Source organism: Mesocricetus auratus, unplaced genomic scaffold, assembly GCF_017639785.1.
Source record: "Mesocricetus auratus isolate SY011 unplaced genomic scaffold, BCM_Maur_2.0 Super-Scaffold_100004, whole genome shotgun sequence".
NCBI lineage: Eukaryota > Metazoa > Chordata > Mammalia > Rodentia > Cricetidae > Mesocricetus > Mesocricetus auratus.
The window spans coordinates 98,577,436-98,604,251 of record NW_024429189.1 but is presented as its reverse complement, the minus strand read 5'-3'; the positions used below and the strand labels follow the sequence as shown (position 1 = coordinate 98,604,251).

The 26,816-nt window shown below is 49.0% G+C and overlaps 1 protein-coding gene across 1 annotated transcript in view; it reads left to right on the top strand.

Annotated features, from left to right (window-relative positions):
• Positions 1 to 3,400: 3,400 nt before the first annotated feature.
• Positions 3,401 to 26,816, top strand: part of Rassf2 (Ras association domain family member 2) — a 37,559-nt gene continuing 14,143 nt past the window's right edge. The window contains exons 1-3 of the mRNA XM_005068662.4: positions 3,401 to 3,638; positions 21,301 to 21,391; positions 25,053 to 25,128. Of these exons, the coding sequence (XP_005068719.1) occupies positions 21,333 to 21,391; positions 25,053 to 25,128 (135 nt within the window). The 5' untranslated portion in view covers positions 3,401 to 3,638; positions 21,301 to 21,332. The remainder of the gene's footprint in view (positions 3,639 to 21,300; positions 21,392 to 25,052; positions 25,129 to 26,816) is intronic.

Genomic DNA, 26,816 nt, shown 5'->3' with positions numbered 1-26,816 from the left:
GGTGGACTTGGGTGCAGGTTACTTACTTAGGACCCGAAAGCAAGAGTGAAGGAAGGACAGTGAGGGTATAGGCAGGAGAGACTGCCAGGGGTGCAAGAATAGATGAGTTACTATTACTATGGGCCTCTAGGGCTCAGGTCCTCAAGGTAGTACACCTTGGAGCAGGTCTCTCTGAGGCTGGGGACTGACCATCTGAGTATCGCTTCCAGCCTAGCTCACCTCCTCAGACTTCCTGAACCGTGTGGCCTTCATGGGCCTCAAGGAAACATCTGAGAAAAGGGGAGCCGTGGCTGTGATGACAGGTGGGGCAGAGAGGCAGGAAATTAAGAGGACAAGGGAGGGGATGAAACTTCTTCCTTTGGAATCTGGAAGGGAGTCAGAAACTCTCAGCACAACTAATAAAATCAAAACTGCTTCCAGAGAGCCTGGGTTTGCTTTCCTAAAGGCATTTCAAGTGAGAGCCAGAGTGCCAGCAGCTCAAGCTGTCATCATTTGCACCGTTCTCTTATCCCAAAATCTAAACAATACACCTCATGAGACCACAGCCACCTATACTTTCATTCTGATATTTTTTTGAGACATGGTTTCTCTGTGTAGTTCTGACTGTTCTGGAACTCACTGTGTAGACCAGAGTGGCTTTGAACTCAGAGATCCTACTGCTGCCTCTGCATCCCAAGTGCTGGGATCAAAGGTGAGCACTGTAGGCATTTCAGCATATGGGGTGGGACAGGTATTCTGGCACTTGGGAGTCGCAGAATACTAAGTGTTACACAGGTCAGATGGAAAGGTATCCTGGAGCTTGGGAGCCAAGGACTACCACAGGCCACAGTAAGCATGGCAGCTTTTACAGCCCTGCCTCAGGGAAAGGCTTTCCCAGTGTATCAGCTGCTCCAGCAGGAGGGTCTTCCAGCTGGGAATGTTTGCCCAGTTGTAGCAGTTTTGCTCCGGCAGGAGAAAGTTTCCTGGGCGAAGTTGCTACAGTTCAGCTCTGCTCCTGGGAGAGGGAGAGCAGAGGGAGAGCAGAGGGTAACAACTTTGCTCTGCTAAGGGAAGGTGTCCCCCCCCCCCTTGCAGAAGCGTTACAGCCCTGCTTGCTCTGCTCTTCCCAGGGTCATCTCTGCTCTTGCTGCTGCAAAAGAAAGTCTTCACCCAAAGCTCATCTAAGAAGTTTATTGGGATGGAAGAATCCAAGTAGCTGGAACAGCCGCAAGCTGAACAGACACAGGATTTATATAGGGCTTCCAGGGTGGGGATTGGTCAGATTTCAATGCGGAGCTTAGACTGGCTAGAGCTCCTGCTCAGGGATTGGTTAATTTTCTGCACAGGATTAGGGTCAGATTTGGCTCTGGTTTCAGGGCCAAAGTGTGTTTCTTTCTCTGGTCCTTTTTAGCTTTTTGGCTCTAGTTTTAGGGCCAGGGTGTATTACTTTCACTGGCTCTGATTCCAGGGACAAAGTGTGTTCCTTTGGCACTGGTTTCAGGGTCAGGGTGCATTTCTTTGGTTCTGGTTGCAGGGCCAAAGTGTGTTTCTTTGTCTGGACCCTTTTTCCTACAAGCACCACCACCACCACCACTGGGCTTGGTACCATTTTTATTGTGCAGTTTCTTTTAGATGATGCTCCTCTGCCTCTTTCATAGGTAATCCGCCTTCTGGCCCAGCTAAATGTGGAAATCTGCAGTGTTGAAAGGTAAAGTTCGATGCATGTTTCCTATTGAGAAATATTAGCCACAGCCCAGATGCATCCATCACGTCTGTCTTCTCTGAAGGCCCTGTCTTCTCTCCTTAGCCTTCACTATGGGGAAAACACGGGGTTTCCAGTGACTCAGATCACCACTCAGCTGTATTTGCTGAGGTGCTTTTCAATGGTCTTGCTATGTAGTCTTGTCTCGGCTTCCCGAGCACTGGGATTATAGGTGTATGCCACCAGGCCTGGCAGATTTGGATTTAAACAGGGCTGAGGATCAGTGTTTCTGGCATTAGGAGTGTACCCCTAACTGGTGAGAAGCCAAATGATTGGTTATGAGATGGCCACTTGGCTGAACAGGATTCTAGCAGTACCTTACAGCCTTCTTGAACAGCAAAGCCAGAGCCCTGCTGTTAGGAGCCATGGCTACCCTTTGTCCTGTTTCTGAGGTCATGGAAGGCCAGGTTAAAAGAGAAGAACAAACCCTCGGAGAAGGCTTCCTGGAGCTTTACTTACTCAGTTCTCCCTGCAGTCCTAACCTGAGAAATGCCATATCCTCAGAGTACATTCCTCCTGGGGTCCTGTACCTGCGAAGGAGAACAGCTTACCGACTATATGGTAATGGCCTGCGAGAGAAGTTAGTGGAGCCGGTTTGTGTTTATAGCTCAAGGGAAAAGAGCTAGATGCATTTATCCATTTTTTTTCCACTATAGAAAAAGCTGATCAGTAGCCTTTTTGTTCACTATTGTGGGTCGTTTCCAGCACCACCCCACAGCTGCGCTTTGAGTTCAGCAAATTTGTGGCTGGCCTGGGAAGGGATCGCCGTTTATGACATTGTTTCTATGGGAGACACATTCCAAGATCCAAACAATGAGTAGTAGAGAATATCTGGCTTCCAGGCAGGCGGGATGCGCTGGTCGGCACTTTGGGGTTTTGGCCACGCTTTCTTTAACTGTTAGGTTATCTTCCCCTTTGGTTTGGGGGCCCACTGCAAGGTCGGGGATGTATAGACAGAATTTTGGTGAGAGGTTACAGAATCCGCAGCTGGGTGCTTCTTCTTATGCGCTAGGTTCCTGAGGTCTAAAGATGGAGAAGAGGAGGAGGCGGGGGGGGGCATGGACAAAGAAACTTGACTTCCTTCACATTACTGTCACGTCTACCGGCTTGCGAAGTCGAAGGGGCCCACTTAGTCCTTTAGCGGCTCAAACCCTTTTGGGAGCAAGCTGGGGTGTTAGAAAAGAAACCCCGCCCCACCCCATCAATTGCACATCCTTTGCTAGGAAATCTGCATTCTCTAGGCGGGCTGCTCCCTGGAACTGACTGTCACTGTGCCAGGCGAGCCTAAGAGTCTGGGCCAAATCTCCACGCCACTGGGAGAGGGAAGGCGCAATGGGGTGACAGGAGGCAGCCACCTTATCCTCTTCACCCGCGCTCTCCGTCCCCTCTTCATCCACTCCAGCTGGTCTGGAGGAAACACGGGCAGCCCGCGCGATTTGTGTGTGTGTGTCGGGGGGGGGGTGAGCTGCGGGGGGTGGGGGCGCCGAGAAGCCCCAGCATTGTCTGTCTTGTTGGGAGGGGAGAAGCTCCGCCCCCTAGAGGGGAGGGAGAGGAGGGAAGAAAGGCGAGAGAAGAGGGGCGGGTGGAGGAGAGCTACGAGGGTGACGAGTGGGTTGGTCAGGGATCGGCAGATAAAGGCAGAGCTCGGGGAGGCGGAGCGGAGGGGCCAGGAGGGCGGGGCGCCCGCCCCCAGCCGCGCTGTCGCCGCCCAGCCCGGCCCAAGCGAGCGGGTCTCGAGGATCGCTGGCCAAGCACGCTGGAACACCCCCACCCCTGCAGCGGCGCCCCCACTTTCCAACCCCTGCGGCGCACGCGGATACAGCTGACCCGGGACGCAGGCAAGACACCAGGCGCGGGGCGCGAAGAATCGGGTACTGGCGCGGGATGCGAACGCAAGGTGCGGGCGCCGGGGGACCTGTCTCCCCCTACCCAGTCCAAAGTTTTCCCGCAGAGGCCCTTGGCCGATCCGGCCCGGCCCCTGAGTCTGTCCTGTCCTCGCTCGCCAGCTCTTCCCCGAGCCACAAGGTGGTCCTAGGCGTGCGGTCTGTCCCAGGAGGTGCGCAGGCGGGCGCCCCAGCCCACTCGCTTTCCCGGGTAGAAAGTTGTGGCTTAGAGTTCATCCTGCCTCTCTGAACCCTTGAGGTCTCTCCTGCGGTCGACCTCAAATGCAGTGGCAGGAAAGTGCCCCCTCCCCGGAGTAGGGTGTCCCGAACTCCCTGGCGTAGTGGAGCGGGACAGCAGGTGCAGGCCTGGGTAACTTAGGGGAGGGTCGGACTGTAGTGCGCCCCCTGGTCCCCAGAGCGAGGGCCTTGTCGTTGGCCCGGGACGATCCCGGTCCCCCTTGGCCTTAGAGTTTCAGGGCGCGCAGTGCTTAAGCGCACTTCCCGCTGCCGGTTTTCGTGTCCCCTCGAGAGCTGGTGCCTGAGGACGCTGGAGGCCGAGCTAGGCAGGTGCTTTCCAAAGGCGGCCCGACCACTTGTGCATCTAGAGTGCTTACACTGCACTCAGCTCTACCCCGACAGCGTCCAGAAGACAGCAGAGTGGTGGTGTCCTGACGGGGACAGATCAGGGCCGGCCAGAGCACCCGTGCTTTAGTGGCAAGCTCAACGCTGTATGCACTTTAGTCCCAAGTGTCTGGAAACCAGGGGGTTAGAAACGCTTCTCCCTGAGAGCGGAGGCCCAGGGTTACGGTAAGAGCTCTGCCAAGTGGAGGATTCCTGCATGAGGAAGCAGCAGACAAATGATAAGTTGTCAGAGCAGGCTCTGTCCCTGCGGTATCGGTCCTGGGGCGGTGGGAGGAAAGAATTAGAATCACAGTTCTTACAGCCAGGGGACTTTTTTTTTTTTTTTTGAAGAGCACGTGAACGAGGAATCTGAAGTCGATTTGTCATACTTTCAATCCACAAATATTAAGCGGAAACTTTTCCTACAGGTGGCCTGAGGGTTAAAGACGCCTCTGTGGCTAAGCTATACTGAGTTTGAGAAGACTGACCCCCTTCCGTCCCCTGTTCACTTCCTCCCTGTGGCGTCTTCCTGAGCGGTGCCCATTTGAGTTCAGAGACCCTAGACTGAGAGGGTTGAGTGTGGATAGTTTCCTCCTTTGGGCAAAGCCTGATTCTTGGGACCTGCTGCACTCTAACGGGTCACGGGAAGGTAGAGGAACATCAAATGATGGCTGAGCTTGGAGAGCTCATGTTTCTTGCCCTAGTACAAGAGGGAACTGTGTGAAGTCTGCCTGGCCACCTGGGGGGGATTGCCTGTGCTGAGGGTCATGGGAAGCCACACCCATTCCTTCATTAACAAGTAGGAGAGTGCTTCAGAAACACAACAGACTTTTGGGTTCTAACACAAATGATGAGGGAGTAGCCTTGAGAAACCCAGCTGGAAGACCAGGGTATCCAAGATCCCCAGACCAGCACCTGTGGGGTGGGCCAGGTTGGTCAGTGCATTCTCTGTACTTGAACCTGTGCTTTCTGTAGCCAGCATCATCCTCACCTTGCCCAGGGCCATGCCCCCAAGTCCCTGACCTCCACAGCACACCTCTCTCTATCCCAGAAGCTCCTGTCAGAGGTGCCACTTTGCCTCTATTCTGTGGCATTTTAGGGGGAGGGCGGTAGGTGCCACACCTTGTTTTCAGTTTTCTTCCTCACTCTGATGTTTGCTGCATCTCAGAGGCCCCCTGGTTTCACTCTGGCTTCTTTTCTGGTGCCTCAGAGCCAGCTCTTGCCCTGTGTGTAAGTTACCTAGGGGTGATTAAGGATCCTGTCTAGAAGTACCGAGATGGGTAATTTCAGCATCTTTTCTCTGCTTCTCATTGGTCTGGATTTTGGGACTTGCCAGAAAGGAGACCTGCTGTCCAATCTCTAAAGAACCTGAGCTGATTGCTACATTTAGTCCTCTTTTGGATTCTTAGGCAGGGAGTGTCCTTGAAGCTTGGGAGGAGATGGAGGTGGATAGCTCAGAGTGCAGAGTGTGGCTGAGAGGGAATGGGGGTGGGGGTTGTCCTAAGAACTCCTCAGATCCTGTCGTGTGCTTGGAATACAAAATGTTCTGTCTCTGATCTCAAGTCTTAGCTCCCAAGAGCTGCCCCGGCTGTGCTCATAGTGCCAAGTCAGGGTCCTTCATGCCATTTCCCATTGCTCCTGACGCCTTCACGATGTGATCACTTATTTACCCCATTGACACACACTGTCGCATATAAACACCTCCTTGACTCTTAGAAGTTTTTATTTTGGTTGTTTGCTTTATTTTGTTTCTCTGTATAGCACTGGCTGTCCTAGAACTCACTGTGTAGACCAGGGTGGCCTTGAACTCACAAAGATCCTTCTGCCTCTGTCTCCTGAGTTCTGGGACTAAAGGCTACAGTCACATGCCACCACTGCCCAGCTAACTCCCAGGAGAATTTTTAAAGTCCTTAAGGCAGGGTAAGCTCCCCACTTAAGCCTGTGACTGCCAGTTTGCATATCCACAGAGGACATGGCCATGGGGTATCGGATGGAGCCGCCAGAGCTTAGTCTCCATTGAGTGGGTCACCACTATCATCCCCAGGTGAAGACAACTTGATGAGGTTGTTTGGGTTAGTAGTTTGGGGCTGCTGTGGACTCCTGCTCAAGGCAACTGTGCCTGAACCAGAGTGCAAACATCATTTGGCTGACTCTAATAACCTCCAAGTCCCTCTTCCTTCATTGAACAGCTGACGGAAAGATACCCTGTGCTTTCTCTGGCTGTGCCGACCCAAAGTGATTGTCAAAGTAGACATATTCTATCCATCACTGTGTGGTTTTGCCAATGGTTGGCACTCAGTTGCGTTTGTTTAGTTAACTTTTTTATAGGTATAATGGGTTGGGAGTTTGTCTTCATTGCTATCACTTTTTTAGCTGTAGGATATGGGCCATGTTGTAGATCTTGTCACTGTCCTTCTTCTGTGTCCTTGACTTCTGCCACTGATTGATGGGAGAAGTTACATAAATACACCCCATCCCTCACTGTGATGGGTTTGCTTTGGGATATGTTCTCTGCTGTCTCTAAGGCTCCTTCTTGGGACACTGTTCCAACTGCTCACAGGAATAACTTACTTTCTTTTTTTCTCTTTTAAAAACTTACTTTTATTCTATGACTATAAGTAAATGCCTGCATGTATGCATGTGCTCCATGTGAGTGCTTGGTACTTGCATAGGTCAGATAAAGACATTGGATTTCCTGGAACTGGAGTTACAGATGGTTGTGAACCGCCATGTAGGTGGTAGGGATCGAACTTGACCTGGAGAGCGGCCAGTGCTCTTAACCACTGAGGGATGCATAGCTAGATTTTTGACCAGTAATACACTGTAATATTGTAAAGGCTAACTCTCAGAAGCAGGGCATGGGAAAGCCTTGCTTTGGGGTGTTCACCTGTTTCTGTAGTGTAAATATTCCTGTTATGGCTGGTCTTCAGCTATCAGCGTGGTGCCATTGAACACTGAGTTGCAAGACATGAGTTGTGTGACCCTTTGGCTACAGCTGAGCTGGGATATACCCCAGTGATCTCAGTTTCAGTTTTATGCCCTGAGACATAAAGGATGACTGTCTGGGGTGTTTAAAATTCGTTCTGGCTTGGTTGAATCACCATGTGAGACAGTTCTGTGGCCATAAGATGGCTACAGAGACATTTATGCTGGGTCTTTCTGGACCTTACTTCCTCAGCTCAAAGGTAAGGGATTAGGTGGTTCCATGGGTCCCTTCTAGCCCCCGATTTCTTTAAATGTCTACTCAAGACTGAAGTCTTGAACAACAAGCTTTCCAAAAGCGTGTGTCCATCCTCACGGACACACATCTCTGGGCACCCTCAAGAGGTGCTAGGGTCTCCTGCTGGATAAGAAGCACAGTGGACACTGACCCAGGATGACTCTGCCTGCCCACCACTCCCACAGGAGATGTGAGGCCATGGAAGGCCTGAAGGGAGGTTAGGGCGGCTTCTGTGGAAAAGACAGTCTGACTTCTTGAACACTGTGCGATTTCCTAGGAATCAAGTGGACTTGAAGAAAGATCCATGTGGAGAGTAGAATTTTGTAAGACAGAATTTTTCACGTCCTTGGAGTAGCTTATGCTGCCTGCTCGTTGACACAGCCTTCCTGAGGGAGCCCCTGAATCAACACTCCACTAAGGATATAATTGGACAAGAGCCTGGGGATGTCCCTTGAATCATTGTTTACAATGCCTACAATCCTGAGTTAGTTAATTATGGTATAGAATATCATGTGGCTTCAAAACTAAAGGCTGTGGATGTGCATCTGTAATCATGGACAGATACTATGTATTTCTAAGAAGGAAGCTACCAGGAAGGGTTCTACTTTTGTGAAACATACCATGCCACCCATTTAGATTTGTGTCTGCAAGGATGGACGGCAATGCACTCATGGCAGGTCTCTCTAAGTGGTAGAATTTGGGGAGATTTTAATTTCTAATCTTTTTTCTAGATATAATCACTTTAAAATTTTAATGCTCCATTGAAAACCATAAAAATATCTTTTGATGGTTTTTATGTATACAATTCAGTGTCAGCAAATCCATTTGTAATCTTGTAGGACCATTACCACTAAATATTACAGTACCTGTTGCTATAAACAGGTACTGTAAACCCCTTGAACAACCATTCTCATTTCCTCCTTTTCCCAGTCCCTGGTTATTGCTATTCTACATATTGTCTTTATGAATCTGTCTATTCTAGGTAGCTCCTATATAAGTGGTATTTGTCCTTTTATGGTTATTAAACTTTTTGCTTATCTCTATTCTAAAAATCACAATGTGTATGTTATTTGTATAATAGTAAGGAAAGCCCTGAGAGAGAGGTGTGGCATTGGTGTTTGTGGTTCATTTCGTGCGGGGCCACAGGGCACTGGCAATTCTCCCTGACCTGGGACAAATGACACGCCTCCATCTCCATGCCAGCCTAGAAGGATGGAGGTAGACAGCTGGGCAGCCCCGCTGGCTGGGAGCTGAGCACAGCTGGGTTTGATGGTCTCAGGCTGCTGTACCTCAGGTTCTTGCTGCTGAACCATCCCACCCCAGGATTATCGGTGTGGGTTGTGGGTTGAGAGGGTGGGTCAGTAGCTGTCTTCTGGTGGGTGAGATTCACCGATGGGGTTGTTGTGACCAACTTCACTAAATATGGACTCTCAGCTTTCTATTTTACGCATCTTTTGTGTGTCCCAAAACCTGTGGCTGACCTGGACTTGCTGAATGCCTCTTTTGGAGACCTTGGGTATGCCTGTCGATGCCTTGATCACAACGTGGTCTGTGGCACAAGGGGGGCTGTTGTTGTTGGGGTCCAGGAAGCTTCAGGTATTCTGAGGAATTAAGTAATAGCTGCAGATAATAGGTACCCTCTTTATGAAGGTCTATGCAGGATCACTTTGACCATGGGGGACATTCAGGGTGAGAATCACTCTAGTGAGCATGGGACGGACAGCTGTGGTATGGGGGCAGGTCCAGGAAACGTGTGTGCTTTGAACAGGAACTGAGGTGAAGGGGGTCAGGAGCTGTGGTGCCCAGGACTGGGAAGCCAGGTCTTGTGGATCTGTTCAGGTATTCCAGGGTCACTGAATGGGTCAGGATGCTTTCCTCAGGAGCCATGCTCTAGGATGAAAGCCTTAGGGTCCTTGCTTAGGGAGGGCCCATGAGCCTCCACTGCATTGATCAAAGGTAGATCTGGGAAGCCTCAGGAAGGCTCTGTACCTGCTTCTGCCTTTTCATCTGCCCAGTGGGAAGCTGCCCTTTAAGCCCCAGGCACTCAGGGAACTGTGAAGATGATTCTATAAAAACAGCCATTGAGGACGTTGAAGAGGCCCTGTTTTTCCATGGTGCTGATTTCCCTTGTAGGGCTTGTCAGCTGGTGGTGGGCAAGCAGAGCAGGGGTGACCGTGATGCTGTGATTTCCCTTGAATGCTTTGGAAACCCCAGATGTGAACTTTCTTCTGGTGCTGGGAGATGGGCTCTTGATTCTGAATTTTCCTGTGTTTGTGGTTGGTCTTAGTTTTTAAGGTACCATATTAAGGCTCTCTGCCTGGAGGCTCTTCCCTCTAGTCCATGGAACCTGTGGGCTCTGGGGACAAAGGAAGTCAGCCATCCTGGCTTTTGATTTCAACCCTGGTCCCAGGTTAAGAAGTAGAGGAAACCCCAAGATTTTCAGCTTATAGCACCATAAAAGGAAGCCATGTGGGGTTCCCTTCAGGAAGGGGATGTGAAGTCAGCGGTGAGTCTCATTGTGGCCAGTGACTTGGAAACCATGCTGTAAACAGGACGCGTGGCCCTCACAGAAGCCTATCATGGGAGGAAACCAGAATCAACCCTTCCTTACCTGCCCGGGTCAGTTGGCAGGTCTGCTGAGCTGGGGGACCAGCTCTTAGAGGGGCAAAGAAGACCAGAAGGAAGTTCAATTGGCCTCCTAGTGAAGACGTTGAAACTATCCTATAAAATAGCCTGTGCTTTTAAGAAATGCAGGCTGGGTAGTTTCCTTGTATTCACTCCACTGGGGTCAATGTTGTTTCCTCAGGAGCCTCTAACCACTTTGAGACAAACCAGTCCCAGGAGAGTTCTATCATGGTTGAGTTTTACTTCACAGGGGGGCTAAAATACATACACTGTGGTGGGCCCCTCTGCATGGCGACAGGGGCTGCTCCATAGACTTGAGGGTCTGTGTGTATATAATGGGGGTTGAGGACCAGCGTCCTAAGACTGTTTATACTGGGAGGGGGACGGCTGAGCAGAGAGGCCAAGACGTTTGGGGCCCTGCTTGCTTTCCTCACCCGGGGCTGGACCATACCCTTGTTGTCCATTCGCGTTTCATGCAGCTGTTGACGCTTCAGACATCCTCTTTAGGGAGGTCTCCACGCTCAAAGGGGCAGGGTATAGAGCGTTACCGGCGCCTCCACCAGCAGAGGACTTGAAGCACGTGCAGGTCTCCCAGCCCTTACACTGCGCTCCTCATCTGCAACCTCTGGGATATGCTTTACAGTCAGCCTGCGAGTGTAAGTTCTTCCCTGAGTGCTGCGAGCTGCCTGGCAAATTAGCCAAACTGGACTGGAGGAGGGGTTGTGGGATTTTGTTTTGTCTTTTGCCGTCCTTCCCCCATCCTGCCCTGGACAGGCTTTCGCTGTAGCTTTAGAGCCTGTCCTAGACCAGGCTGGCCTTGAACTCACAGAGATTCGCCTGTCTTTGCCTCCCGAGTGCTGGGACTAAAGGCGTGCGTCACCGCTGCCCAAACAGGTTGTAGGATCTTGATTGGTAGTTACTCGGTTGGTCAGAAGTGCAGGTTACAACCTGGGTCTTGTGACTGGCATATGAAGCAGACATGGTCCAGGGCATTGAATCCCCAGCCTATGAGACTCCATGCTGCCTCCAAGATAGCCAGTGTCAGCACTTACCTGGATTAGGGGACACTTGATGGTCAGAACTGACTGCTGCTTACTGGTGGGAGAAATCCCACTGTTACAGGCTTCTGTGTTGAATGCAGTGTGGCACGCGTTACCCTGGATCTCCACATACATGTGTTCACACATGCACACCACACAGCTCTCCCACCCTCATTCCACATCCCATAGTAGTCTGCACACTCACACTGCCATGCCTGTCTGACACACACCCTGTCTCACACACCTACACCTGTACCTTCCAAACCACTCACACGGCTTTTCTGACAGAGGCACCTTTTTTTTAGTGTGGCTTTTTCTGGCAGGTTTTGCTTCCTCCCATGCCTTTTTTTAATGTGCACCATGGCTGTTGTTTCCTCTTAGGAGACCAAGGGCCTCTGAGCTTTCCTTCTATAAACATCCATTGAGAAGGCCAAACGCCTTCAGATGCTGGAGAGATGTCCCGCTATGAACAGGCGGCTCTTCTGGCCAGCCTGATTGTCTAGGTGTCTCAGGGTGGCTCCAGTCACTCAATGGCCCCTGCTGGTGTGGAGCAGGAAGCAGGTGTTTTGGGCAGTTGCCTCAGATTCACTTCCTGAGCTCTGCTGCCAGTAGCTGTGCTGGGGAATTCAGACCAGAATGTGCAGGGCCTGACTCAGAGGCCCAGGTGGTGTGGAAGGGTCTGGTCTTTAAGTGCTAGGGGGATCCCAGGCCGCCCCCCTCGGGGCAGCTCAGTCTGTATCTGCCCCAGGGGCCCATGGGGGTGAGGTGGCTTAGACAGGACCTGTGCCTTTGCTAGTAGTGGAGGCTTTTGAGGGGAGGACAGATCATGGGTCCTGTGATGGAGAAAAGTAGCATATTCGCTTGACAGTTACTATGATTGCCAGGCCCAGGGTCCTAGACAGGGATCTTTATGTTCTGCCGTAGGCCTGGCTCTTATGGGTCTGTCTGTCCTGCGGTGCGTTTGCTGGACCACTCCCATCCACCTTCCCTTACCCAAGACTTCCTCCCTCTGTTGGCCGGTGCCAGATCCAGCCTGCGCTGTCTCACCGGCTGAGACCGTCTCAGCCAGGCACTGCACCAGGAATGCTGGGCTCTGTGAGACCTGAGGCAGTCATCTAACCTTGGACCTTTTACTTCTTCTCTGATGCTGCTGCTTTTGTGGTGTGTGGTGTCAACACATTTTCCTCGTGGTCAGAATCTCACGGTCTTTCCCATTCACACACGCCCGTGCTGTCCTTGGTGACTAACTCCCCTGTTTTCCCATTATTATTCTCTCTCTCCTAACATTCCTGATGCTTCCAGTGCTCTCCTCAGGACCAGATGTGACCGTAGGATATGCTGCACTTCCCAGTATGCTCCCACCTCAAGGTCTAATCACGACGGCCAAGGCTTCAAGGCTCTCTCTCCTAATGAAGTGTATTCTAAAATGTTTAAAGAGTAAAGCTTGGTGCGGGAGGCCCTGAGGTGCTTGTGCTGCCAGGGAACTGGGTGCAAAGGATGGAAGTTGTCTGAGGAAGGCCAGAGTTAAAACAAGCAAGTCTCAGAAAGGACACAGCCTGATCAGAAGTGGGCCCTCCATTGATCAAGGCATTTAGGCAAAGGCGAAGAGGTGTTGGAAACCTGAATTTGCTCATGCAAAGCTGTGAACCACTGTGTGCAATCCCTTGTCATCTGTAGATCTTGGCAGGGCCTCAAGCCCACAGCTCAAGTCTCCTTCCTTGAGTGGTGCAATGGGGTTGGGGCTTCCTGTTTGTCAGCAGCCCTTCTTCCTGCCCTGCTATGAGGGAGCTGAAGCACATTGGGCTTGGCACTGTGTCCTCTCTGTTGCAGCTCCTCCACAAAGCTGATTCTCTCAGGTGGCCTCACTAGTTAGTCTTCAGTGTGATAGCACGAAGCACTGTGCAACTGCTCTCAGGGGTACAGTGAGGGGCAGAGACCAGCTTCCAAAGGCTGGGGTTACAGTGAGGGGAGGCTGGGATACAGTGAGGAGAGAGATCAGCCTCCAGAAGCTGGGGGTACAGTGAGGGCAGAGACGGGCCTCCAGAGGCTGGGGTTACAGCGAGGAGAAAGACCATCCTCCAGAGGCTGGGGTACAGTGAAGAGAGAGACCATCCTCCAGAGGCTGGGGTACAGTGAGGAGGGAGACCAGCCTCCAGAGGGGAAGCTGAGGCCTCTCGCAAGCATTTCCTTTGCATCAGGCCAGAGCCTGGGGCAGACTTCCTCCCTTCTAGTTTGCAAGGGGTGTTTGCAGCAGCTCTGTCTCTGTACATCGTGATCCCTAGAGATGTTCCGCCATCCCCTTTCTCCCTGGAAGCACAAGTCACAGGGAGAGATGCTAAATACCAACTCAGGTCTCTTTTTGACGGTCCTACTGCTTCCTGTTGAAAATACATTTGGTGTTGTCCTGGCTCTACACAGCTCTTTATCAGAATTCACAGTGGCTCTTCCCTGGATTTGTGCGGGCCTGACCTGGAGAGGCTCCTAAAGGCACTGCTAATGGTCAGTTTCGTTGTGGCCTGGGCATCATGGTTTTTTGAAACAATCCCTCCATTGTCCTGTTCTCTGACCCACGGGTGCTCTGCACTGAGGGCTACCTTACCCTATCCTTTCATGGCTGCTGAGGTGGGGATAGGGCAGGGCCTGGGCCCTGCCACATACCTGGGAAGACATGTTAGGAAAGGAAAACAGCAGCAGCCACCATCTGCCTCCCTGTGGGCTGTCCTTTCTGTTCTGTACTTGCTTTTCTCCTCTGGGCCTTTCCAGTGGACGAACAGGAGAGACAGACTCAGGGTGGGGCAGAACCAGAGCCGACTTCTGGTCTACCTGACCACAGGGAGTGAGGACGCCAACATTAGGACTAAGAAGAGAGAGATCCCGCTGCCTTTGGGAGGAGCCGGGACCTCTCAGCTCCAGGGGCTTCCTCATGGGAAGCTGGGCCTGTGAATTTCTCGGCTTGAGCAGCCCCTCAGTGACTGTGGAGTCTAGTGTGAGAAGCTGGAACTGCCTGTGCTCCAGGCTTGTGGAAAGGAAGAGGAGGGCTTCTTGGAAGATCAGCGAGAATGCCATCGCTGGCAGGCCTGTCCCCATCCTACCACTTGGCTGCTCAGAGCACTAGGCCTGCCTTGGGTGGGCAGCTGTTTCACCATGGCCAAACTGGGAGTATTTACTTCCAGATGTGGGGTTAGTATTCCAACCAGAGTTTTAGAGCAAAACCCTGGCTCTACAGCCATAACTGACTGGGCTCAGTCACACACCACTGTGCCACTTAAAGAGACCAATAACAACAAAAGTCTGCGTAGTCAAGCAATATGTTGTGAGGGCACTGTCTGGGTTCTGGCCCTTGTCGTGGTCATGCCTTGAGAGGACCAGAGGGGTTGCTTTAGGACACATCTCCCACTGATGGCTGTCACCCTTCCAGGGTGGCCCATCCTGTGAAGCTTTTGCTATTCCTAGAATCCACAGTGACTTATTTAGGTTTGGGACATTGATTTATTTCTGTACCTTCAGCCTTGACAAGAGGTGAGTTAGGTAGTCAGACAATCCTTGAGTGACTAGCAGGCTTGTGTAGAGTCTAGAGTGATTTGATCCGAAGTCAAACACAAGGCAGAAATGCCAACTTTTATACAGTATCTAGTTAGTTAATGACGTCAAGCAGAGAGGTCACGCCTTTCAGACAATGCTGCTTCTAAGTGTCTGTTAAGGTGTGATGGACATTACTGGTTCCACTTGGACTCTTTCACTATTGCATGTAGAGTGTGTAGCCCATATGTGTCTCAGCTTTTCCCTGTCTTGAGACTGGCTCATGCGAGGAATGTCTGTGAAGTCATTCTTCCTCCCTGGAGGGGGCAGGGCCTTTGGACTAGTTAGCACTGATATCACTGACAATTTTGTGCTCTTCTTGACACTCCAGAGACCCTATGGGAGCAGCGGGCAACTGCTTGCCTCCAAGGGAATCAGCGCCACCCGTTAACCCCTCCCCTGGCAGCCCTGTCACATGTTTCTCGAAGAAATTCCAGGTTGTTGTTGCCCGGATTGTCCTCAGGCTTGGACTCTGCTCCTAGGGAATTCGTCTCCCTGAGAGCAGTTTCTCCTTATCGGCTGTAGTTGAGTCCAGGCTTTCCATTGCAGGGGTGAATATTCCTGGGAACCTGGGCAAGGGAGGGCTCAGGATGGGAGCAGCTGGCCCAGGAGGGTGAAGAAGGCCCCAACGGGTGTTTTTGTTTGTTTGTTTTTTGTTTTTATCACAGTTCTTAAGTTTTGTAAGGAAGGCCAAGCTGAGATTGAGTGTCTGACTGCCTGGACAGAGGTGACTGGGTTAGCTCAGAAGGTAAGGAAAACTTGGATGAGAACACAAGAGCTTGCCTGGGTCTGGGTTGAAGAGGAAAAGCAGGCCCAGAAGACTCTCTGTGGTTGAGATGTGGTCATGGTCAATGACCAAGGAAATATCTTTTGGAAGGACATTCCCTTGGGTCTTAAAGAGGGAAGGGTGTGATCTCACTGTGTCTTTAAAGCAAGTGGGAAAGAAATCATGATTGTTTTCTATTTGGGACAAACTAGGCCCCTCTGACAAGCTGGATGACATTATATAGGGGTTTGGTAGTGCTAAGGAGAGTCCAGAACAGTCTGCTAATGTATGAAGCTGGCACCAGAGGGAAATTTGACTGGTTGGACATCTCATGGTGAGTTCAGTGTGGGGTCTGGTGGCCTGTGTCCAACAGTAGTAATATTTCCAAATGTCTTAGCAGATATGCTCTGTATTTAGGGGACATTCAGTACTTACTTTACTTTCTAATGTACTACTCAGAAGTCCTGTGTGAGTGACATCCCAAAGGTTTAGCCTGCCTGCCAAGTTAGCAATTGTTTGGGTGAAACCTGCACACACACACACACACACACACACACACACACACACACACACACACTTCTTTCCTGTCCCTTCTCCTTCCTCCTTTGTCTCCTTTCTTCTCTTCCATCTTTCATCTTTTCTCAGTGTGATAAGCCAGAGGGAGTTTCTGCGCCGAGCTTAGGATGCCCACTGATATGGCCCTGGTTCCTTTCTTCCTGTCTTTTCTACAAAGACATGACAGCCACCAGTTTGGTCCCAAGGCATTGTGGGCATGATGCTTCTAAATGATTCCTGCAAGGCATTTGGACTACAGCAACCTGCAAATTCTAGATAATAACAGGGAAGACAGGAGGATTCCCACCAGCAGCTGCCATGTTCAGGGGCATAGAATCTGTGGGTCGCCCTTGGAGGAAGTCTCCAATTGAACCACATTCCAACTCCAGCAACCATCTTCCTTTGACCCTCCTCCTGTGTGGAACTGGACTCTAAATTTCCATCCCACTGTTACTGCTATGCCTCTGGGGCTTGCCCTGCAGAAGGACAGAGACGGGGGTGGGGGAGAATGTGCATGTGTGTGTGTGTGTGTGTGTGTGTGTGAACTTAGCTTTATTTTCCCCCGCTGGTTGGGAGTAGTTGGGGATCTGTAGAGATGGCTGGAAAGTCTGTGAAGAGAGATGCAGATGCTGGAAGCATGGGAAGGAGATGGTGGGTCCTGCAACCACCTAGCTGCCATATCAGTTTGACAACATGGTAGCCTATGGAAATATTCTCCTACACTTCAAGAAGTATAAAAATAAGAAAAAAATGTGAGGAGAAAGCAGGCCAGAAAAAAACAGGGTAGCTTAACATGAGTCTTTAGGGCAGACATTTAGTGCGGATGGTATAGCAGACCATTTCTGGTTATGCCCATGGTAGGATTGTGCTGTAACTAGAATGAGTGTGAGGTCTTGGAGAATCTCTACAATCAAGGCTGACAGATGACTTGATTCTATTAATCTGGTAAGTAAAAATGATCACAAGACAGGTGGAACATTTTTTCAAAGATTTATCAATAACTTGAATTGATAAGGTCCTTTATGTATTAAGGACATTAGCCCTTTGTCATATGCATTGTGAATATATCCCCCTATTTGCCTTTTGACTTTCTATGGGGTTAAAACATTTTTTCTATGCATAAGTTGGAAGCTTTGATAGGTTTTGCTTGTTTGTTTGTGAAGACAGGGTTTCTCTATATTGCTTTGGAGCCTGGCTGTAGACCGCACTCTATAGACCAGGCTGGCCTTGAACTCATAGAGATCCACCTGCTTCTGCCTCCCAAGTGCTGGCATTAAAGGCGTGAGCCACCAACGCCAGGTGATAGTTCTTTCTTTTTTTTTAATTATTATGTTTTTGAAGTTTGAGTCTTGACTAGGAAAGAATTTTCCCCTCACATCTAGTTTAGCATACACTCATCAAATTTTTTCTCCATTTTATTTTTAACATTTAAATTTCAGTGCATGTATAATCTTTTAGTGGAAGGCATAAAAGACAATAAATTTCCCATCTCCATATTGTCCTCTCCAAAGGCCAGAAAGCCCTCTAGTGAAATTTTTTTGGTAGTATATCTTTTCTCTGGTATTTAGAGATGCTGCTCACATTTTGTGTTTCCAGATACATTTGGGGTTAATTCTGCATGTGTATTGTTTTGTTGATCTGCCTATTTTGCCTCTAGTATTAAGTAGATTTTAATAACTACACAGAAGGCTCCTACTCTCTAATTGGTATTCCCAGTAGGTTTAAGAGGATGTGGTGTCAAAAGGGAACTGTCTGAAGAGCAGGGTAGACTGCTTTCAGACGCAAAACAAAATTACTAAATTATAGGTTATGGTGGAAGCAATGAACAAAGAGAGCCTTACAGAAAATATACTTGGTGAGTTTGAGACTAGCTAAATAATTCTGAAGAAAAAAGGGATGGAGATTATGGGTGAAAATGATATGAGGCTTGGAAGATGGATGGATGGATGGATGGATGGATGGATGGGAGATAGGACAGATGAGAGGAGGAGTAGATGGGAAGATGGATGATGAATGGATGAGAAGATGCTGTATGAATAGATGGCAATGTGGATGGCAGGAGGGATGGGAGGATGGATGAACGATGGAAGGATGAATAGGAGATAGAAAGATGGGTGAGAAGATGATGGATTGATGGATGAATTGGAGGATGAATGGATGGATGGATGGATAGATAGGATATAGGATAGAAGAATGGGTGGGAGAATGATGGGTGGTTGGGAGGAGTCATAGATTGGAGGATGGATGAATAGTACTGGGTAGAGGGGATACATGTTTTCAGAAGAACCAGTAATGGAAGGAAGAGAAGAATTGGGCAAAAAAGAACGCAATGTCACTTCTCCTGTGTTTGAGACACCAGGCTCATTCTTTACCATTAATCTGATTTTCACTGGGACCTTCCTATAGAACAACTCTAACCAAGGTCTCCTATGACTCTCATGTAGTTCCAGCCAGACTACAAGTGTCTGTTCATTCCCTGGGCTTCATCAGCAGCTCCTTGCTCCACTATCACCTCTGTCTTGGATACCCTGTTCTAAAGGCTTTCGGAACACTGCATTTCTTGTTTCCCCTCTTCCTCTAGGGGCTCCTCTCCCTCTGCCCACTCTCTTGGCAGGGCTACCTAGAAGCTTGTCCTAACCCTCTCTATTCTCATGACATTATCTGCTTTGATTCTGAGGCTCACACTCCCGTCTTGTACAAAGGGTGTGTGTTGTTGGCTTTTTGTTTTTTGTTTTTTGACTCTTTTTACTCTTTGGCTCTTTGGGGGGCCTGCCACCCAGCTTCCAAATAAATACACACCGGATATTATTCTTTTTATGAATGCCTGGCTTTAGCTTGGCTAGTTTCTTTCCAGCTTTTCTTAATTTATCCCATCTGTCTTTTACCTCTGGGCTTTTACCTTTCTCTATTTCTGTGTATCTTTTCTTTCCTTCTTATCCCATGTTTGACTGTGTGGCTGACCCCCAGTATCCTCCTCTTCTTTTTCTCTAGCTCCTCCATCTCTTCCCAGATTTCTCCTCCTATTTATTCTCTCTGCTTGCCAGCCCTACATAGTCTTTCTCCTGCCTTGCTATTGGCTGCTCAGCTCTTTATTAGATCAATCGGGTGTTTTAGACAGGCACAGTAACTCAGCTTCACAGAGTTAAACAAATGTAACATAAAAGAATGCAGCACACCTTTGCATCATTAAACAAATATTCCACGGCATAGACAAATGTCACACATCTTTAATATTCTACAACAGATGTACTTCTGCCTGGGCACATCTACCCTTACTGTTGTCATCACCCTCTTGCCACTGACATCTTAGTTGGGGGTGGTCATTGAATCCAGTTGGCCCCCAGAACCCAACCTAAACTCAGATGCTGTCCTTCCTGTGGGCCACCATGGACCTGCCCTCCCTTGATAAACTGTTTACTCCTCCTGTCTACACAGCCTACACACTGACAGCAGGGAAACTGTTAGCTTTGCACAGCTAGACAACACTCGGTGAATGCTATGGAATGTGAAAACCGCCAAGTGCTTAGGAAGAGGCCTTTGCGGGCATTTGCTAGATAAGAGTAACTGTCACTTGCAAAGGAAAGAAAAGCTTCTTGGACAGACTTCCTGCCCTGTTTTCTCTTCTGCACAGTGCATACTTACTCTGTTCTCATAGTCAGACTTTGTTGGGTGTTTGGAAAAACACAAGTTTTTAGAACTTAGACCCCACTCTGACTGAAGAAACCTTCTGTTCATTTCCCGTAGTTCCTGGAACAAATCACCCAAACTCAGAGCCTTAAAACAATGCAGATTTATTGTCTGATGGTTCTTTGGGTCTGGCTCTGTTCTCTTGGAGTCGAACTCGAGGTATGATCAGGGCAGGCCCCTTCTGTTCCCACAAACACAGTGAATTTGGTTTAATGATAGGCATGCTGAAGTCTGTCACAGGAAAGTATCTGGTACCTGCACTTTCTGTGGTGCCTCAGAAATAACGGGTTGGTAACTGGCAGGAAGGCAGACCAGGCGCCTCTCAGAGTAAGTATAGTAGTGGTGAGGATGGTCTAGCCACCAACCAGCCGTCACTCTTACATTTCATAACTCCCTTTTTAATGGTTTTTACTTTTGATTTTCTTTTTTTTTAGTTTTTAAAGATTGATTTATTATGTATACAATGCTCTGCCTGCATGTTTGCCTGCACAACAGAAGAGGGCACCAGATCTCGTAGATGGTGTGAGCTACCATGTGTTTGTGGGGCATTGAACTCATGAGTTCTATTCAGTTGTGAGTCTGTGTAAGGGCCAGAGTTCCTTACTCAACCAGAGGCAGCTTGGATCCAAGAGGCTGGAGAACTGTTTTTGTTGTTGTTCGTGCATATAATTTCACCGTAGTCTAAGCTTGTCTGGAACTTGTTATGTAGACTGGGCTGGCCTCAAACTCATGATCCTCCTTCTTTAGCCTCCCAAGTGCTGGGGTTGCAGACAAGTGCCACCATGCTCAGTGCTAGACACCATTGTGATAGTTATGGCTGGGGCAGTGCTCCTGGTTTCGAGAGGAAGAGGCCAGGGAGACTGGCAAGCATTTCCCAATGCACAGGGAAGACCCACAACACAGCGCAGTCCAGCTGCACATGTCAGTGAGTGAAGGCTAGACCCACAACAGAGCACAGTCCAGCTGCACATGTCAGTGGGTGAAGGCTGAGAAGCCCTGGCATATTATGTAGCACATTCAAATATGTGCTTTCATATACTTGGGCTGTGTAGGCATAGGCATGCTACTGTGACATGAAATGAAACAGATGAGACTGAATTTCCTAACCCATTACTTGTTTTCTCAAGTAATGGATTTTCTTCATGCACTGCACTCCAGTGGTGCTCACAGAACTATGCTGCATGGCTGGGCATGGCTTTATTTGAATGCTTCAGGTGTTTTCCTGCCCTCGGTCAACTTCAGTAGACTTGGGAGGTCCCTGCCAGATGAGGCTGATCTGCGTGGCAGATGTCCTTTTAGAGAGAAGACTCATTGGCCATCCTTGGCCCAACTTTGTTTTCCGTATTTTCCTTGGCTGTGGTGGAGGTTATGGTCTTTGCTGTGGGTGTTTTTTCTAGGATATGAGACCAGCAGGGCCAGTATGGCGTCTCATCAGCTCTGCTTACTCTGGGCAGCTCCAGCTGTGAATCTGGGGGAAGATTCCAGCTGATTTTGTCTCCTGTCTACTGCTGGATCTCCTGTCCTGCTGTGTCTTCCAAGGTCATAACGTGTCTCTAAACTCTGGCTTTTCCTTTTAATTGCAGGCTTCTCCTTCTGATGAAAAGAGAAGGGAAGGATGGACTACACGCACCAAACTGCCCTAGTCCCGTGCGGACAAGATAAATACATGTCCAAGTAAGATGTCTCATAGTATTGCTCAGCCAATGCTGGGACTCTGTAGGTGGATGGAAGCCACCGGGAGAGGAGTTTCATTTGTGTGAGCCGCTAAGCAGCTTACATGGACTAGTGAGAGCAGTGGGAAGAAAGCCCCAGTGAATCTAGCCTGACCAGTAAAGGGGTAACAGGACACAGCACCTTCAGAAACTCAAACAAGGCTTCCAGAAAGAGGAGTCAGTTGATGGTTGCTTGCTAGGCTCTGAATGTGTGTTAACCCCCACCCCCACCAAATTCCCTCTGAAGTCTGTGGTGATGAATTGGGATGTGGGAGGCTTCTTCTTCTTCTTTATTCTTCTTCTTCTTCTTCTTCTTCTTCTTCTTCTTCTTCTTCTTCTTCTTCTTCTTCTTCTTCTTCTTCTTCTTCTTCTTCTTCTTCTCCCTCTTCTTCTTCTCCCTCTTCTTCTTCTCCTTCTTCTTCTTCTTCTTCTTCTTCTTCTTCTTCTTCTTCTTCTTCTTCTTCTTCTTCTTCTTCTTCTTCTTCTTCTTCTTCTTCTCCCTCTTCTCCCTCTTCTCCCTCTTCTCCCTCTTCTCCCTCTTCTCCCTCTCCTCCCTCTCCTCCCTCTCCTCCCTCTCCTCCCTCTTCTCCCTCTCCTCCCTCTCCTCCCTCTCCTCCCTCTCCTCCCTCTCCTCCCTTTCCTCCCTCTCCTCCCTCTCCTCCCTCTCCTCCCTCTCCTCCTCCTCCTCCTCCTCCTCCTCCTCCTCCACCACCTCCTTCTTCTTTGAGACAGGGTTTCTCTGTGGCTTTGGAGGCTGTCCTGGAACTTGTTCTTGTAAACCAGTCTGGTCTCGAACTCACAGAGATCCGCCTGCCTCTGCCTCCCGAGTGCTGGGATTAAAGGCATGAGTCACCACCACCCAGCTGGATGTGGGCTTCTGTAGGGGTGGAATGAGGGAGGGTATTGGCTTGTCCTTCTGCCATGTGAGGAAGCAGGAAGGAGACATGAAGGACTAGCCCTTGCTAAACACCAAATCATCTATAGCCTCATCATGAATTTCTCAGCTGAGAATTGAAATCCTATTGTATAGTATTTTGTCATAACTGCCATAAATTGGTCACAAACATGCTTACTACTCCTGCTGTGGTGTTGCCTAGGGAAAGACAAGGCTGTGATAGTGTGCCATGTACTACTGTGGCTCTGACTAAAATTGACACAAGTACCCTCTGAAAAAAAGAGCCGGGGTCAGTAGGGCCTGGTGACACACACCTTTAATCCCAGCAATTTGGGAGGCTGAGGCAGGAGGATTGTTGGTTCATAGCTAGCCTGGGCTGTAATGAGTTATAAAGTCTTATCTCAAAATTAAAAAGAAAAAGGATCTGGGAATGTACCTCTTGCTACAGTTGCCTAATACTCCCAAGGCCCAGTTCATTCCATACTATGAGGGAGGAAAAAGGAGAAAGGACGGATCCATGACTTCCTATGCATTAATGTCTCTGGAACAGGCTTTGCTGATAAAACAGAGGTTGAATAGACATTGATTCCGATCCCCTTGAGATCAAACCCAGGACCTCCCTGGGCAAACCCTACACACTAAGCTCTGTCTCCAGCCCGTCCCACTGCAAGTTTCCATACCCAGCATAGGGAGTTTACCTCTTGGATGCTCCCCACCTGTAAAAATGATTTAGCTTATCTGAGACTAAGTTGTTTTAGACACTATATTTGGCCACGTAGAGATGCCTGCTATATGAGATCCAGAACATTCTTGCATCTTCACCAAAGAGTTTCCCTGGGGACTTATAGTGAGCAGGGCTTTTGGATAGCACAGTGAGCCTTTGGTTGGGGTTTTGTGGAGTCACATTTTTCTCTATCTCAGTCCGGCTTGTGTAGAATGACTCCTTCTCTGAGGGTTAGCCTGTTTGAGGGACTCTCTGAGGGTTTGACTCCCATTGGGAACCACAGTCTCTCTGTTGACCTGCTGGGTTTAGAAGAGCTGAGCTCTGTCACCTCTTCCCTGGGAAGAAGACACACACAGCTGTCACCTGGTGTCCCTCATGGAGTGAGTGATAAACAGCAGGCATGTGTATTAATAGTAGAAGATTCCCAGGGTCCCGAAGGCTTCTCTAGCCCATGTCTATTCACTGCTCTCCAAGAGGTCTGGCTTCCTCTACTTAACATAACACTCTTGAGATTCATCAGTATAGTATGTGGTACATTCATATTTTCATTGGTATGTTACTCCATTGTGTGACAAAAACTTCCTTTATTCTGTTGATGAGAATTTGCTAAACATGACAGGGGTTGGTTTGTCATTGAAGCCCAATGTCAGGGACAAACACCTCCCCATCCCTTGCAAGCTTCGTGGCCTGCTGTGGAAAGATCCATGGGAGGGATGAGGAATGAAACTCAGGACAGTGCCATCTTTGTGGGCACTGGGTCAAGCCCTCCAGGGACTGACTTCATAATTTACTTTCCTTAAACATTTAAACATAGTAGAACTTGTGGCCTGTGACCTTTATAATAAGAATGGACTCTATTGGCTGATAAACAGAGCTCAGGGCTAGGGCCTATCAGAGAAGGATCTGTGATAAGCATAAGGATATATTTTATCGATGGAGGACAACAAGTACATGGAGCCTCTTTCATAGGGATGTGATGGGGAAGTCCTGTGTATATGTCAATAAAGCACTGTTGGCCAATAGGGAAGCAAGATAGGTGGGACTGGGAGTTGAGGAGGATTCTGGGAAAGAGAGACACAGGAGAAACCATGTAGCCACCAGAGTAGTAAGAGGTCTGGACCCTTTCTCTGAGAAATGCTTAGATTAACAATTATGGGTTAAATACTTAAGTCAGAGATAGCCAGTAAGAAACCAAACAAATGGCCAACAGCTTCATAATTAATATAGCCTCCTGTGTGTTCATTTGGGACTCATGCGGATCTGGAACCAGGCTGGCAGGAAGACTACACTCTACAGGGATGTGTTCTATTCACTGCAGGATCATGGTCTAAACAATGCTCAGGATATTGGGGGATTCAGGTGGAGGCTACTCCTAATAGCAGAGCAAAGAACCACGAGGTTGATTGACCACTTTTCACTCTGGTATTCAGGTGACAAGGCATCATTCATTTCCTTCAGTTGAAAAAAATAGGCTCTTGTGGTTGAGAGTCTTGGTTTCTCCAATGCCTGAAGCTAAGCCTCCTACAGTCTAAGTTATCCCTGTCAACTTCCTATAGGGGCCAGAAGTCTCAGAGCTTTGTGAAATCCAATAGCAGTCATCCTGTCCTCACTCACAGTAAGCATGAGAGAAGAAAGACCCAAGAGAGGCAGGAGAACTCCTGTTGACATGGAAAGGCCATTTGTCTCTGTTTCTGTGACTTCTGCCTGCCTGTCTGTGGGTTGTGCAGAATGCTGGAGATGCTGGTCTTTACAGGATGTCATGATGTCCCAGGCTGCTTCTTAATGTTTATCTTGACCTTGGTCACAGGGAAAGGTGTCGATGGGGTGGTTGGTGCAGAACTCTTCATGCCTGTGTGTGCATGTGTGTATACATATGCGTGTTTCTGTGTGCACCTCCATCTGTACATACAGTAAAAAAAATTGCTGAGGCCATTTGAGGGGTGAGCAAGAAAGGGAATGATTGCGCTGTGATGGCTTTAGCTGACAATGTACTTCTCTCCCAAGGAATGAACTTCTCCTCCATCTGAAGACCTACAACTTGTACTATGAAGGCCAGAACTTGCAACTCCGACACCGAGAGGTAAGGTGTCCTCATAGGAAGCCTGGAGCCTCCTGCCCTGGTAGGGCCCAGTCTTTTCCTTTTCCCTCATGCCATAGAAGATGATCCCAGGACTTGTGATATGAGAGAGAGAGGGAGAGGGAGAGGGAGAGGGAGAGAGGAGAGAGGAGAGAGAGAGAGAGAGAGAGAGAGAGAGAGAGAGAGAGAGAGAGAGGAGAGAGAGAGACAGACAGAGAGAGAGAGAGAGAGAGAGAGAGAGAGAGAGAGAGAGAGAGAGAGAGAGAGAGAGAGAGAGAGAGAGAGAGAGAGAGAGAGAGAGAGAATACACGGGGCAGTGGCCTTTCCCTGTCTCTTAAAGCATTTTACTTTGAGTCCTACCCTGCTATTAGAATAAGGGAGCGATGCTAGTCCTGGCCAGCTGGAAACCATACAAAAAGCCAGCCCTACCTGCATAAAAGCCTTTCTCCTGAAGGCAGTAAATGCCCCCAATGTTGTTGCTTTCCTCTCCCATATTGTTTAGTCTCCCCCTCACCACAAGGACGATCCTTTGGCCCAGGTCAGTTGACTACTGACCAGATGTCCTGAAGATGTTCATGGCACTTCTCTGACACTCATGAAAGCTTGGGTTCAGATGGGAGAAACGAAGCCTGACCCTTGTAGGGGATTAACTGGTGGCTGGGCTGTGAGCGTGAGCCTTGCATAGGACCATGCCTGCTTGGCTGTCCTGCTTCTGTCCTTGGATGACTTTGTGTAGCCGTGAATGCACAGCCTGGCAGACTACTTCAAAGAAGGGGAGGATATTTGGGCTCATGGTTTCAGAGGGCGTGGTCTGTGGTTACTTGGCTTCGTGTGCCCAGGTGGAACATGCTGTGGTGGGAGCGTGTGGCAGGAGAATTTCTTCACCTCATAGCAGATAGGAAGTAGAGACATACAGAAGTTACTAGAGAGCAGGTATAACCCTCAGTGGCCCGCTTCCTCCAGCTAGACCCTTCCTCCTAGGAAGGAACCAGCAAGGAACCAAACAATTAGTCCATACCCTGTGGGAACATCTTGTAATCAAATCGGAAAGACCCTGTAGTTCCTCTCTGGTATCTCCAGTCTAAATAGGATTGGAAGGCTGCACTTAGGCAGGTTTTACATTTAGTTAACTTCTTGTTAGTCAACAACCTTTGGGTACAACTTTGGAATTTCTGAAGGATTAACTCACCTCTTGGAAAGCGTCGTGGTTGTTAGATTATGATGAGCACAGGGGAGTTTTGCTTTAAGAAACAATCAGATTAGCAAGGCAGCTGGCGGACACTTGACACCTTTTAAGGCAACAGTTCTGCTCCAGGAGCATGTTCTGTAAGTAAACTTGGGGAAAGCTTTGAGTCGCTGTTACACAAAGTCAAGTTGGATTGCTAAATGCAAGGGGAACAGCCAGCTCAAGGGTTTTGTTCTTGCTTCTAATTAGTAAGGCCGGTATCTGTTATTTTAAGATCTTGAATTTCTTTCCCTCCTTCCTTTCTTCCATCTTTGTCTTTTCCTTCTCCCTCTCTCTGTCCCTCCCTCCCTCTCTCCCTTGCCTTTTCTAGTTAGGGGCTCATTCTGTAGCTCATACTGACTTGGAACTGATAGCAATCCTCCTGCCTCAGCTTCCTGAGCATTGGCACCAGAGGTATGAGCTACCACCATACCTGGCCATTGTATTCTGATTTCCTTAAAGTCAT